This window comes from Heterodontus francisci, chromosome 16, assembly GCF_036365525.1.
Source record: "Heterodontus francisci isolate sHetFra1 chromosome 16, sHetFra1.hap1, whole genome shotgun sequence".
Taxonomy (NCBI): domain Eukaryota; kingdom Metazoa; phylum Chordata; class Chondrichthyes; order Heterodontiformes; family Heterodontidae; genus Heterodontus; species Heterodontus francisci.
This window is the reverse complement of record NC_090386.1, coordinates 75,196,982-75,212,495: the sequence shown is the minus strand read 5'-3', so window position 1 is coordinate 75,212,495 and position 15,514 is coordinate 75,196,982. Positions and strand designations below refer to the sequence as shown.

Sequence of the window (15,514 nt, the reverse complement as noted above, 5' to 3'; positions counted from 1 at the left end):
GTGGGGGTGAGGGGTTGTGTGGAGAGGACTTCTGGCCAAAGAAGTCAGTCCTGAGGCGAAGGCAACGGAAGAAGAGCTCAACGTCATGCCGAGCGTGAAGTTCATTGCGGTGGGGGTGTAAGGGCATAGCTGAGTCCTTTGCCAAGTACAAATTGTTCAATGTCAGAGAGGGGGATGACAGAGGGTATGGTGAATACACGGCAAGGGATGTGATTAGAAGAAGGGATGGAGTCAGAGGGAAGTGAAAGGGAAGAAAGATCTGGAGGGGCATTGGTACCCATGAGAACACCCTTGATCTTCTTAATATGGTTGTCCCATGATCTTTGACAGGCACTTGAAAGGGTAAATGGAGCCTCAGTTAACATCTCATCTGAAAGGCAACAATCCAACTCTGCAGTACTGAAATATCATCCTAAACTATATGCTCAAGTCCCTGCAGCGGGTCTTCAGCTGAGGTGAGAACACTACCACTGAGCCAAGGTTAAGAAAATAACATTTAAATATTATAATAAAGAAATAACTATTTAATTTCAGAGTTTGAGGGAAAAATATTGTACGAATTCAAGAGCATTGAAGTAAAATTCAGACGAGCATTCAAATTCCTTGTCACATTCATTTTTAGGACAACCTGCATCAATTTTTTAAATTTTGGATATGGACATAAGTTGTATATATTTGTCTTGCAAGATATACTCTCTTGGCATTGCTTTGCAGACGAAGGTCTTAGGAAGGTTGTACTCATCGCTTGCAGGCCCGCTGGTGGCTAGTCAGGCCTATCGTGACTGGCAGATTCTCCCACAATGGGTACAAGTGAAGGTGTAGTCGCTGCTGGGGGCAATTGGATCTATCCTTCTCCTCTTTTTCTCTTTCGTACTGGTTCTTCGTTCAGTCTCAAAGGTGTCTGTAGCACTCCCAATGTAGCAACTCCAGGCATCACGATCTATGGCCCACGCTTCCTACTGATGATGGTCGATGTGGCACTTAGAGAGGGACTTCTTCAAGGAGTCCTTGAAACACTTGCATGGGGCCCTTCTGTTCCTTTTACCAGTAATTAGTTCTCCATACAATACTATCTTGGGCAGGCGATTGTCATCCATCTGGGCAACGACCCACCCAATGCAGTTGGCTTTGCAGGAGGATGGCGTCAATGCTGCTGATGTTGGCTGTTTCCAGGATTTCAATGTTTGTGATGCAATCCTGCCAGCGGATCGTGAGGATGTTGTGGAGGCAGCGCTGATGAAAGTGCTCTAGAAGGTGTACATGATGGCAGTATAGGACCCAAGACTTGGCATCATACAGAAGGGTGATGAGGAATACGGCTTTGTACACTTTGAGTTTGGTCTGTGCTCTGAGCCTGTGGTTGCTCCACACTCATTTGTAGAGTCTGCCGAACGTGCTGTTTACTTTTGAAAGTCTATTGTCCGCTTTCTTGTCTATGCTGGCATCAAATGAGATGACGCTCCCCAAATAGGTAAATTGCTTGACGGCATTCAGCTCGCTTCCCTCGATGACAATGTTTGGTGGTATATATTCTGCATGGGGTGTAGGCTGATGCAGGACTTGCTTTTGCTTTTGGATGGTAGCCATTCATCATTCTGCCATTCACATCCCCTCCAGACACATCTTTGGGCTTTTTTACTTACCACTCCCTTTGGCCCTCTGCCACCACAGAATCGCAGAATTGTTACAGCACAGAAGGAGGCCATTCAGCCTGTCGTGTCTGTGCTGGGTTTCCAAAAGAGCAATTTACCTAGAGTCACTCCCCTCCCTTCTCCCCAGAGCCCTGCACATTCTTCCTTTTCAGATAACAATCCAATTCCCTAATGAATGCCTTGATTGAAACTGCCTCCATCACATTCTCAGGTCATGCATTCCTAACCACTCGCTGCATGAAAAAGTTTTTCATGTTGCAATTGCTTCTTTTGCCAATTACCTGAAATCTGTGACCTCTTGTTCTCGATGCTTCCACCAATGGGAACTGCTTTTCTCTATCTACTCTGACCAAATCCCTCATGATTTTGAACACCTCTATCAAATCTCTTCTCAACCTTCTCTTCTCCAATCTATTCACGTAACTGAAGTTCCTTATCCTTGAAACCACTCTCAAGAATCTTTTCTGCACTCCCTCTAATGCGTTCAGATCTTTCCTAAAATGTGGCGGCCAGAACTGGACACAGTACTACTACAGCTGAGGCTGAACCAGTATTCGATATACATTTAACAAAACTTCCTTGCTTTTGTACTCTATGCCCCTATTAATGAAGCCACCTTCAATGATTTATGCACATATATACACTCAGGTCTCTCTACTCCTGCACTCCCTTTAGAATTGCACCCTTTATTTTATGTTGGCTCTCCGTGTGCTTCCAGCCAAAATGAATCACTTCATGCTTCTCTGTATTAAATTTCATCTGCCACTTGCCACCCATTCCACCAAACTGTCTGTGTGCTTTGAAGTCCTACACTATCCTCCTCACAGTTCACAATGTTTCCAAGTTTCTTATCATTCACAAACACTTTTGTCATTTAATCTCTGTCTTTCACCCTATCACAGACCTTCCTGATGTTCTTCGTCCACCCTCCCACATTTCACTTGCTCAAAACCTGTTACATTTCTAACTTTTCCCAGAATGATGAAAGATGATGGACCTGAAACTTCAACTCTGTTTCTCTCTGCAGATGCTGCCTGATCTGTCGAGTATTCCCAGCATTTCCTGTTTTTAATTTCAGAATTCCAGCATCTACATTTTTTTGCTTTCGTAAAGGAAGAGCAGATGTGTTTGGAGTAGGTGTGAATGGCAGGATGATGTAAAGTTGGCTGTCCCAAAACCAAAAAAATTAGGAGAACTACAAGGCCCAGAAGACATAGCGCGCATAGAATGATGACGTAAGATGAGCTGAGCGCGGGTTTCGCTGACGTTCGCGGCGAGACTTCGGGTGGGGGAGGGGGTGTTTCACGTCATTGCCGAAACACAAAGGCAAAATAAAGCGGCGCTCCGAGCTCGCTCTGAGATTTGAAAATAAATAGAAACGATGCCGCGTGTTTATGTCGGGAGGTTGAGTTATCACGTTCGCGAAAAGGACCTGGAAAGGTTTTTCAAGGGTTACGGGAAGCTGCTGGAGGTGGATCTGAAGAATGGGTGAGGGCTACACGGCCAGTGGCCGGGGAGGGGTAGGGAGGGAATGGGGGCGCGGCCCGGCTTACCCTCTGGACCCGGCATCGCATCCGTCTCACTCCCATCTGCTGCACCCTCGGGATCGGTGGAAGGTTTTTGTCCTCCCGCAAGTTTGGCGGATCTGGAATGAGCCAGTTGGGAATCCCTTCATTTTGCTGCTGAGTGAAAGGGGGTGGGGAAGGTGCCGCGTGGATGAGCGGGTATTGGGGATAAAATGGCGGCAGGAGGTGGAGCGTTTGCGGGGTTAGCAGCTGGAACATGGGGGAGTTACAGATCAAGCCCGGGTTTTTAAATCGTGCATTCTGCATAAAACTCGGGGGTACTCCCTCCCCGGCAGTTGCACTGCTTTGTTTGCATTTACTTAATTCATATTGAAATTGCATTTGTATTTAGGGGCAAATGCAACATGAAGAAGCCTCCCCATCCTAGTTCAGTGTGTTACTCTTTTGCATTGCGTGCACCTTTTCATATTAATATATTTTCCAATTAAAGAAATGATTTGGGGAGCGACACAAATCGTCATCAATTCCTCTTTTTTTTTTACAGTCAGGTGTTCAGGCTGTTAACCCAGTTTGTTTTGCAAATTGTGGTCTTTGTGGCGGTTTTGCAACGGTTTAGAGTGTGGTATTTGAACAGTTCTTGTAAAATAAGAGGTTGTGGAAGTGGTTGGATAGAACCGCAATAATCTCAAATTTACAGTTTTGATCCGAGATGCGAAAAAGTTATAAACATTGGAATTGCAGCGTGTGTGTAATGAGGGGTTTTGAAGTAGAAGAGGAAAATTGGTCTTCGTTAGTTTTGACTCCGTAATTAAAGGGCACAAATTTTAAGGTGGTCGCCAAAATAACAACCGAATGTTGGGCGAAATTTATCTGCAGCGTCGGAATGTGAAATACCGTACCAGCGATAGTGGGGAAAGTAGAATCTTTATTACAGCAGAATCCATATTGGCTATTAAAAGGGCAATGCATATTTGTAAAATAAATTCAGTAGGTTTGGGGTATGGGCAGGAAATAGGATTAAGTGATTCTCTTTCAGAGAGCTGACGCTGAGTTTCATGATTCGAAGTAGAGGAAATTGCTTTAAATGTTAATTTTACGACCATACGAAGTATGAGCAGGAGTAGGTCACTCGGTCCTTGGAGTTTGCTCCGCCATTCAATAAGTTCATGACCGAACTGATTACTCCACATTTCCACCTACCCACTTGCTTATCAAGAATCTATCTACCTCTGCCTTGAAAAAATTCAAAGACTCTGCTTCCACTTCCTTTTGAGGAAGAGAATTCCAAAAACTCACGATCCTCCGAAAGAAAAAAATTCTCAACTCTCTTCATATTTTTAAACAGTGACCCCTGGTTCTAGATTCTCCCACAAGGGGAAACATCCTTTCCACATCCACCCTGTCAAGACCCCTCAGGATCTTATATGTTTCAATCAAGTTGCCTCTTGCTCTTCTAAATTCCAGTGGATACATGCCTGGCCTGTCCAATCTTTCCTCGTAAGACAGCCTGCCCATTCCAGATATTAGTCTAATAAACCACCTCTGTACTGCCTCCAATGCATTGACATCCTTAAATAAGGAGACCAGTATTGTACACAGCACTCCAGATGTGGTCTCACCAATGCCCTGTGTAGCTGAAGCATAGCCTCCCTACATTTGTGTTCAATTTCCCTCGTGTTAAACAAAAACATTCTATTAACTTTCCTAATTATGTGCTGTACCTGCATACTAACCTTTTGCGATTCATACAGTAGGACACCCAGATCCCTCTGCATCTCAGCATTGCCCTTTTTTTAATACTTACTGACAAAGTGGACAATTTCACATTTTTCCACATTATGCTCCATTTGCCAGGTCTTTGCCCACTCACTTAACCTATTGTATCCCTTTGTAGCCTACCTTATGTCCTCTTCACAAGTTACTTTCCTACCAATCTTTGTATCATCAGCAAATTTAGCAACCATATCTTTGGTCCCATCATCTAAGCCATTTATATAAATGGTAAAAAGTTGAGGCCCCAGCACAGATCCCTTTGGCACATCACGAGTTCCATCTTGCCAACCAGAAAATGATCTATTTAGGCCTACTCTGTTTCCTGTTAGCTAGCCAATCTTCTGTCCATGCCAATATGTTACCCCCTGCACCATGAGCTTTAATTTTTAAATTTACAACTATTCTTGTATTTTAGCCTTAGTCCACTGACAGTCCCAGGACTAAAGTCGTACTCAAGACGTGTAACATTAACCCTCACCTAAAAAAAAATAAACTTCGTAACTCTTACCTTTCCATTGTCTTTCCATTCATTCATGTTTCCTAATTTTGAATGGACCTGCAGAAGCCATTTAAGTATCAATTGTTATCCATTTATTTTGGGGTGGGGGGTGTTTAAGGGAATTGTTGATTAATATCAGAAGAAACTGTATGTAAGCTGTTTATCATATGAACCATGTGAAAGTTTTCTAAAATGTTTTAATTGATTAATTTTCCCCCCCTCTTTTTTTCCCAGGTATGGATTTGTTGAGTTTGAAGATTCACGTGATGCAGATGATGCAGTTTATGAACTGAATGGGAAAGAGCTCTGTGGCGAGCGCATAATTGTGGAGCATGCTAGAGGACCACGTCGTGATGGGAGCTATGGCGGTGGTTATGGTGGTGGTGGCGGTCGCAGTGAGTGGTTTAATATCTTGCTCAACATATCTTTGCTTAATTTTTGAATTTGTTTTTTAAAATTTCTAACGGTATTTTTATTGTTTTAAATTGTATAACAATGAAAGTGTTCATCCAAACCTTTTTAACGAGACCTTGATCTTTTAATTAAAAGAATCCAGTGAGGCTAAGATGTCTGCCCGTTCCGATTGACCTTGGCTTTGCCTTACAATATGTAGCCTTTGGCGTTTGGCTGACCTAATGGAAGCCATGACGACAGCTGCCTTTGCCATTAGACCCCGGGTGATGAGGATGCCAAGGGTTAGACATTACTGGTTAATCTGAACTAGGTGCCTGTTACCATATGTGTGTTGTACCAAACTTCTAAAATCTGCTAGAATGTAAGTACATAATGTAATATTTAGTTTTAATATTTGGCAAAATATATGCAGACATGCATGGTAACATAATTGTAGCATTTAGTGTAAATACAAAATCTATGAATTGTAATTATTAACTGAGCTTACTTAATATTTTGATCTGTTTTCATTCTCATTCAAAATATTACAGATTTGTCATAAATTGAGTACTTACTGACTTTCTGTTAAACCTCTTAAGGCGGTGGTGGTTATGGATATCGAAGAAATGGACGGGAGAAATATGGACCGCCTGTCCGAACGGAGTTCAGGCTCATTGTTGAAAATCTTTCAAGCCGTTGCAGCTGGCAAGATCTAAAAGTTAATATTCGGAGTACAGATATTTTTCCAGGTAATATTTAATGTTGATGTTTCATTGTTCTCTGACTGGCTTTTTATTTCTATTTTTGAAGGATTTCATGAGACAAGCGGGAGAAGTGACCTATGCAGACGCTCATAAGCAGCGTATGAATGAGGGTGTGATTGAATTCAGATCTTACTCTGATATGAAGCGAGCTTTGGACAAGCTGGATGGCAGCGAAATTAATGCAAGAAGGATTAGATTGGTTGAAGACCGGCCCCGCAATGGACGCTCTTCCTCTGGTAGTCCGTCACGGTGAGTAATCTTTTTCAGTGCAAGCTTTCAGAGAAATATTTGCTCTATTAAATATCTTCCTTTAAAGTTGCCAGTATCCACATCTTTGGTAATTAGTTTGCCCTGTAGAGATTGTATTCCAAGCAGAGGGGTAGCTAACTTAGTATCACCTTTATAAGAATAAGTTTATAAAATCCTCATGATGTTGTGACAGCAGTGCCAACTATATGGTATGTTTTAATGTGGTAGAACATCTGAAGGGACTTTACAAGAGGATCAGACATTGGAATTGATGGTTAAGAACAGAAAATACTGGAAATTTCAGTTAGCATCTATAGAAAGAAAATGCCCAGTTAATGTTTGAGTTCAGAAAAAGGATTCTACCTAAAATGAAAAAGTTTCTCTACAGATGCTGACTAGTATATTTTTATTTCCAACACGTGGGGTGGGGGGGGACTGCAAATGTTGATGGTTGGTGGAAGATGCAAGTTGAGGGGGTTTCAAAGATTGGTAGAAATGTAGTAAGCATATGGGCTTATAAGTTTTGTGAAGTTAAGGATATTGTGGTCGAAAGCTTTGTCACTGATGAAGCGGATTTGCTGAATCAATTCATAGTGGAGATTGAACTGAAATGCAGTACAGATGGAAGCTGCAGAGGTTGATTTGGATCAGCAAAACAGAGGGCAGTAGGGGTTGGTGGAAGATGCAGTACAAAGAGTTGGGCAAGAAATTGAAAAAGATAGGTGATACAGTTGTATAAGTGGAAGTCATGCTCTTGGAATCACACGAGCATAAAAACCTCCCTATCATATCAGGATGCAGGCCTTGGCAAAATCCATGAAGCTAGACCAAAGCAGCTGCGAATGTTTAACAATGGAATACGATGTTTCAGCCTAGCAAGATAGCATTGTTGACTTGATAAGGCAGTCTTGGTACTGTGGGTAGGACAGAGAGAAGATTATGAGCATGGGTTGGTTGAAAGGAGGAACTTGCGATCGTAATGGCTTTCACAACCTCAGGATCTTCTAGAGTAACACTGCAGCCAGTTTACACGCATTAGTGTTCCAGATATGATAAATGACCAAGTAATCTGGGCAAAATTTGTTAGTCTGGACACTGGGAGGATTCCTACTTTTCTTGGAGTAGTGCCATTTTTTGTGTCTACTTGAGAAAGCAGATTAATTTTTTTTAATGTATTTTCTGAAAAATGCAGTCTCTAACAATGCAGTAGCCTGTCAGTACTGCACTGAAGTGTCAACCTAGATTATATGTTTGTCTTGAGTGGGTTTTGAACCCACAACCACCTTCAGCAGTGTGACTGCTACCACTGAACCCAAGGCTGACCTTGTTGAGCTGAGAGTTAGATTTCATTGGCATTCAAACGAAGGGCATTGATGATGTGGTTGTAGACAACACAGCTGTTTGGGCTTTGTGATTGGACTCTCGCCTCTGAGTCAGATGGTTGTGGATTCAAATTCTACTTCCAGAGAATTCACAAATTCAAGCTGGTACTCCAGTGCATTATTGAGGGAGTGTTGCACCTTCTGAGGTGCAATCTTTTGATGAGAAGTTAAACCAAAGTTCTGCCTTTCCTCTCAGGTAGACATAAAAGATCACATAGTTGGGGAATTCTCTCCAGTATCCTGTTCAATATTTATCACTCAAACCAATGTCGCAAAAACCGATTATCTGCTGATTTAACACGTTGTTTGTGGGAGCTTACCGTGTGCAAATTGGCTGAGTTTTCTACATTACAACAGTGATTATACTTCCAGAAAGTACCTCATGGGATCAGCCATGATCGTATTGAATGGCGGAGCAGGCTCGATCGGCCATATGGTCTACTGCTGCTCCCATTTCTTCAGTGTGCAAGATCTATATGTATCACCAGCATGCTGTGCGCTTCCTTGTCTATTTAATGCTTAAACTGATCTGGGTGTTATAAAGATAGGAATGATTTTTATAAAACATACTGTCCTCAACTAGAAATGGGTTTACTGAGAAACATGAGCTGAGGTGCATTTTTCAACATAAAATAGCTGACAAAAAATAATCTCTCAAGGTTTTTCTGGGTAGCCATATTGCTTTCAAGTAATATTTTAATTCACAGGTCTAGGTCTCGAAGTCGTCGTCATTCTCGTAGTAGAAGCCGTAGGAGCAGCAGAAGCAGATCTGGCAGCGCCTCAAAGAGCCGATCACGTTCTCGGTAGGTAAATTGTTGAATGGTTTTTGTATGTGCTAAATTTTGTTGGAAGGCACATTCTGCATGGTATATGTTGGGTCTGTGAGCTTTTAACATGATCTAACTTTACAGAAATTGTACTTTTGATGCAAAATGGTAGAAATGAAATGAATTGCAGCTTATTACTGAAGGTATGTAATACTGCCTAATTAACTCTTAAAATGTTACATTAATTTGCACAGGTAAATATAAAAATATTTATGGAGTTATGTATAATTGAAACAGTTCAGAGATAAAATGGCCATGAGTAGAATTTTGGTACATCCAATATAGTATGGCCCTGAACTCTGTTTTTTAAACAAACAGCCAGATTGCCAATCAACTCCATCTCATTTGTTTCTTTTGTTTAATTTTCCCCCCCTTTTGAATTTTGTAGACTTTGTTTTTACCACTGTTGTGTTATTGGTCCTAATCAGTACACAGCTTCTGTCTTTATCAGTAGCTTGCCTGTTATGGAATTATTAATTTGCATTTTGTGGCCCAAAAACAGTACTTGTATTATGCCATTGAACTTTGTGAGCAATCCAGTTTTAAGCTTGTTTAGGGTGGATGGATGGAGAAGTGGGTCATTTTTGTAGTTATTTTACTAAGTCCCTATTCTCAATTTGCTAGCTATTTAGTTGAGTCAAGACGCATTAATCTTTGAGCCAGTATCAAAGTAATGTTTAGGAACAATTGACTTGTGCTCATGCTCATTGTATCTAATGCATTTGTTTTTGAATTAAGAGATCCAGACTTCCTTTTGTAAAGTTGCTGTTTATATCTTTGCAGAAAAAGGTTACTTAATTCCAAATGTTGCATCAGCCACAGTAGATTAAAAATTTCTTGAAGTTTGCCACAAAAATATTTTAAGTGCTTTTTCTGTTTAACTAATTTCACTAATCAATGCAAGTGGTTGGAGTTTGACATTTTGCATAGGAACCTAACTTTTAGTTTCATAGGTAGATTCATGCTGGTTCACTTGTATACTTTTGTACCTGTACAAGGTTGCATCTACAAGTGAATATGGAAATCACCTCATTTTTTGTTCTGGTTAAGTAGTACTCACTGTGATTTATGCTTTTGATGTCTTCAGGTATTTCCCCAGGTCCCCTCCCCATTTTTGAATTAGAACATCAGTTCATTAGGTTCAATTTATGCCATTTTTGTCTAATTTTCCCTTATCCATGGTATTGACTGTTATGTAACAAGTAGTCATTATTAGTCAGCATCAGTAGGGTTGGGGGTAGCTTTCAGGGCTAAACTTGATCCTGCCCTTTTAAATAAAAACAAAAAGTACTGGAACTCAGCAGGTCTGGCAGCATCTATGGAGAGAGAGAAACGGTTAACATTTCAAGGCTGTGACATTCCATCAGATCCTGTCTTTACTGGGTATTACACTTCATTTTGGGGTTGCTGAATAGCAGCCAACTGAGAACCCTTAGTGACTTTTTTTTTTGTTTTTCCAAAGCTGGGTAAGTAGTGGGGGAGGCTGAATGATTCCAGTGTTAAGGCAGTGATCAATTGGCTCTGCATACTGAGCACTTTCTGATCTGTTTGCATTTGCTACTTGCTGAATAAACTTTTTTTTAAACTGTTGAGTCATTAGCATTCTATTCAATTTGGATGTTTGTCCAATCTCTTACAACTGTCTGTCTTGCTAAATTTATTATGCAAAAAAGTTGATGCTTTCAAATTCAATAACTTTCCTTTGCATTTCTAACTCCAGATCACATAACAAGGACCGTTCCAGGTCCAAATCAAAGTCTCCAGAAAGGAAATCTAGATCAAGAGGTAATTCCAAAGTCAAGTCTGATAAGGGCTCTCATTCCCGGTCTCCAAGCAAATCGAAATCTGAATTGAATAATAAATCACACAGCAGATCTAGATCCCCACAAGTAAATGGCAAAGGAGATGCTAAATCAATGTCTCATTCGCGTTCAAAGTCCCGCTCCAGATCAAGAGAAGTGTCTGTTCCTACATCACCAGTTAAATCAAAGCCAAGATCAGAAAACGTGTCTCCGTCCAAATCTCATTCTCGATCGGTGTCTCGGTCCCGATCTAGATCCATGTCCAGATCTAGATCTGGCTCTAAGGATTAGCTACAAACCTCTCAACTCTGAATTCAAGCAGAGTGCTTTCTTTAAAATAGCTGTTGTATATGTAAATGCAACTTTTGAAACTCCAGATTTTTTCAAACTGATGTCTTTCTTTCTAGTGTAGAGTGCAGTATAGGGATGATTGTACATAAACCTTCATATTACTGAATTCTGTTAAGCAATAAGTGCACATATGGCAGTTGCTTTTTTTTCTAACGATAACCTTTTCAAAGTGTAATGTGCTATTTGAGGGTATATTTTATTTTCCTATTTTACTGTGGTGAGAACTATCGCAGAACATCTTGATAGTTGCACTTTATTTTGGTGCCAAAACTCTACTTTTTAAATTTACAAGTAATACTATTGAACTTCCCCTTAAAAGTTAAAGTAATTCAGCTCCCTGGCATAACTTTGTATGCAGCAGGCATAGAAGTACATTAATGGAGGTGGCAAGGTTATAATTGTGTATAATGCTTCCTGAAGTATCTAATGTCATGCTTAGATACCCCAATCTATCATGGTTGGTGTATATGTAGTTAAACCATACATATTAACAATGTAATCTTGTCAAGCTTACATGTAGCTGAGCAGAGTTTTGTAGGCTAAAATGACTTCTAAATAACACTGTACGTATTGTATGGGATGCATTCTTTACAGTTGAATGTGCACAGTCTCCACTTATGAAAGTAATCTATTCTAATTTAGATTGTTGATCTTTGTGCAGACCAGCATTTACAGATGCATGTTTTTTTCTACACCTGGAACATATTTGAAATGTGCATGGTTTCAATAAAGCATTTTATTGCAACTTTTGTAATTTTATTTCTTGTGGACTTCACTGCTTTGTCTTAAATGTTTAAATGCATATCTTGGTAAAATATGATAAATCTTTTTTTAAAGAAACCCTTCAAATTGTTCTAAGCAGGATGACTATATGTTGGAGCATCAAGTTAAGATACAAAAGCTGACTTCAATACAATGACATTCAAGAATTCCTAGGATATTATGGATATTTTACACAGGTGCCATTGTTTCACAGATCCAGAAAGTATCTTGTATAGATTACAATTAATTAGCATTATTGCAGCACATGTGCACAGTGCAGTTACCCTCTTCTAGCAGTGCATAGTAACTTAGTGTGGCATGAAATGTATAACACAATGTTTTTGCAAATGTATTGTTCAGTAGTAGTTTTGTTAAAGCAAAATCAGGTTTCCTTTTCTCTGGAAAAACATTGATTTGTAAAGTAGACTACATGTCTCAACATTTGGCTGAGCAGAGATCTAGAATTCAGAAGGAGTGAAGGAGCCATCCACTTTCAGTCTTTGCAATGTAGTTACTGCAAAGTTGATGAGGATGGTAGCTGACTCCTGCATTAATTTCTCTCCCTATTGTGGGTGAACTGAAACTGATGCTTGGCATCAGGTGATTTGTAGGAGCTAAAACCGTTCAGCTGATTTTTTTTTACTGTAAATAGTTGAATGCTTGTTGCTCAGTTTTGTACTAAGATCTGAAAAACCTTATTTACACTAGCTTTTGATGAATTAAAAAGGCTTGACAGTTGAAACTCTGGTTTGAATTTTCAAACTTTACAATATTGCATTTTCTTGTCACTTTCTAAGTTGACAAACTGGTATGTTTGATAATTGAATTTTTGTTTTTGCTGGATAAGGTTCTACAAATTTTTTTTTTAAATTCATTCTTGGGATGTGGGTGTTAAGTGGCAAGGCTGGTGTTTATTGACCCTCCTAATTGTCCTTGGGAACGTGTTTCTGACCTACATTGAACTGCTGTAGTCTGGTGGAGATGCTGCCACAATACTGCTATAAAGGGAATTCCAGGATTTTGACCAACAGATGAGGAAGGAACCGTGACATATGTCCAAGTCTGGATAGTGTGTAATTTTGAACTGGGATGGTTGGGAGGTGCTGCTAAAGAAGCCATGCCAGGTTTCTGTAGTGAAGTGGTACGCTGCAGCCACAGAATGTCAGTGGTAGTCGTGTAGGCTAGTGAAATGCTGATCAATCTGACTGTTGTCGTGGATGGTTTCATTCTTGACTGTCGCAGTTGTATCCATGTAGGCAAATGGACAGTGCTTCATCACACTCTTATGTCTTGTAAATAGTGTAGGGATTTGGGGGAGCCAGAAGGTGAGCCACTTGCTGCAGAGTACCCAGCTTCGGACCCCTTGTATTCATGGCATTCTTGTGGCTGACCTAATTGAATTTCTGGTTGATCCTGGACCAACATCAACCCCAAAGATGTTGATGGAGGTCTCTGGTAATGCAGTGTTAAGGGAAAGTGGTTAGGTTCTCTTGTTTGGGATGATCATTCCTAACACTTGCACAGTGTGAATGTCGCTTGCTATTCACTAGTAATGATTTGCAGAGTTGCTATGATGAAGTCACGCTTCCAATTGGTGGATTATGAATGTGCAGTAAACAAGGGAGATAACCTCAACCTAATTAATATATCTTTTACATTAAATCAATTCTTAATGTGTGCTTAATTGCACTTGAAAATATGTTCTATTTGCACATTTTTCTTTGCTCAAGAAGGAATTTACTCTTTTTGTTTCTTGAATCATCTTTGAGATTTTTCCTAGTTGAGATTAGCTATCTGAGCACCAAGTAGGGTTTGCAAATGGGATATTTCTTCATGGCACAGTTACACACTCCGAACGCTCATCTTAACACTGCAAAATCTGAACATAAACTACAGGAAATGCATGGTTGGTTTGTCAGCATTTGGGAAAAAGACGACAGCATTCTTGATACAGGCTATTTTTTGAGAGTATTCTTAGGTTAGGTAGCAAATAGCCAGATTCAAAGTAAGTTTGCTCTCAACATACCAGCCATGTTATACTAATATTCCCACAAACTGAAAATTATAGTGAAGTGTTTTACAGAGGGAGGAATTTTATGAATGGAAAATCTTAATTACAATTCAAAGGGATCATTTTTAGAGCAAAGTGTTTCTTAAAATGGCTTGCAAAAATGGATGGTCAAAATATGCTAATAAGCTTTAATAACCTGGTGGCTCAAGTAGATGAGGGTTTTCTGAATGTACTAAGCAGGTTTTAGAGAGTCATGGATGTTTTAGAAATATTACGATTTTGTTGTTTAGAAAAGTTGAGATATAAAGTAACTTGGAAAAATATGTTTAATGTGTTAGACAGTGGCTTAAAAAAAAATCTGTTAAGATTGGTGGAAAGGCAAGTACAGATGATTTATCAAGGATGGACTCCAGGGACTGAACCAACTTGTGTTGTATGTAGCTGTCAACCGACATTGTTGCATATCTTATGTTGTCAAATGCATCAAACTTCTTTGACTTCCAAAGGGCAATAGCTATCTAAAACCAAACAGCTCATTTATCATAAAACCTCATTCGTAAACAGCATCAACAAAAAATTGCAGATTTCAAAATACAGAAAATCTTATAACTGGGAATACCCATAATTTTGGACTGCAAGGTGATTGTGAACATCAGGTTCAAAACCTGTACAATCGTGGGAGATTTACATAGCACCTGACTGTTTAGTATCTGACTTGGGGTGCGGGGGTGGTTGCAGACCTTGGTCGATAGAATTTGAGTCTTACTCTGTAAACCTTAACGTGTTAGAAAATTACAGGCGTGAGGACTCATAAAATCGTCTCCTGGGTACTTTACAGTAAAAAAAAAATGGTTTCCAATGCATCTGAGAAATAGGCTGTTAAAGTTTAAAATTTGTCCTTTGAAAAAAACTAAATTAGGCAAAGGAAATTAAAGCGTTGGGAATTAGACATTCCAGAAATACAAAAAAAGCTGATTTGAGTGCAGAAAGGGAGGATGACTAACTACTGAGAGTACTGCACATGCGCACTATCATCACAGCCCCGCAAGCAAAGACCCGAGTGAGCATTGTATTGGTAAGAAAACCAAATTATTTCACTATTAGTAAAATAACATAAAATACTTCAAAAAAAAGCAAAGACAAGATCCTGCCGGGCAAATAGGGTCGGCCCTTATTTTACATGTTTTTTCTATATTCCTACCAAATTGATTCATTGCCTTTCAGTTATTTTATTTTACCGCGGCTGTCACTTTTTAACGAAAATATGGTACATATATATTTGCATTTGGTCAGGAAATCAGTGGGAGCAGCGCACAGATTTGTTTCAGATGTGCCGCGCAGTGTGTGCAGTGACAATTTGTGAATTTGATACCTTTTTAATGCTTGTAACTTTTTCGTTAACTGTATCTGAGAATTAAAAGACAGAAAATTGGGAAACAACAAACGGGACTCAGTGGCGGTGGATCGATCACTTGAATCTCAATTCAGGGTGTTCACATGTATCCAAGTGTGTCCCACTTAAT

The 15,514-nt window shown here is 39.8% G+C and overlaps 1 protein-coding gene across 1 annotated transcript; it reads left to right on the top strand.

Annotated features, from left to right (window-relative positions):
- Nucleotides 1–2,933: 2,933 nt before the first annotated feature.
- Nucleotides 2,934–11,977, top strand: LOC137378207 (serine/arginine-rich splicing factor 6-like). Its single transcript, XM_068048393.1, has 6 exons — nt 2,934–3,140; nt 5,685–5,845; nt 6,443–6,561; nt 6,654–6,856; nt 8,946–9,041; nt 10,786–11,977. Exons 1-6 carry the CDS (start codon nt 3,034–3,036, stop codon nt 11,156–11,158), a joined length of 1,059 nt encoding a protein of 352 aa, XP_067904494.1. The 5' UTR covers nt 2,934–3,033; the 3' UTR covers nt 11,159–11,977.
- The last annotated feature ends 3,537 nt before the right edge of the window (nt 11,978–15,514 follow it).

Bases quoted from the DNA above. Each gene is read 5' to 3' on its own strand.
- LOC137378207 (XM_068048393.1), top strand. From the start codon at position 3,034: ATGCCGCGTGTTTATGTCGGGAGGTTGAGTTATCACGTTCGCGAAAAG. The intron at 3,141-5,684 runs GTGAGGGCTACA...TTTTTTTCCCAG, and splicing joins GAGGTGGATCTGAAGAATGG to GTATGGATTTGTTGAGTTTG. The intron at 6,562-6,653 runs GTTAATATTCGG...CTATTTTTGAAG, and splicing joins GCAGCTGGCAAGATCTAAAA to GATTTCATGAGACAAGCGGG.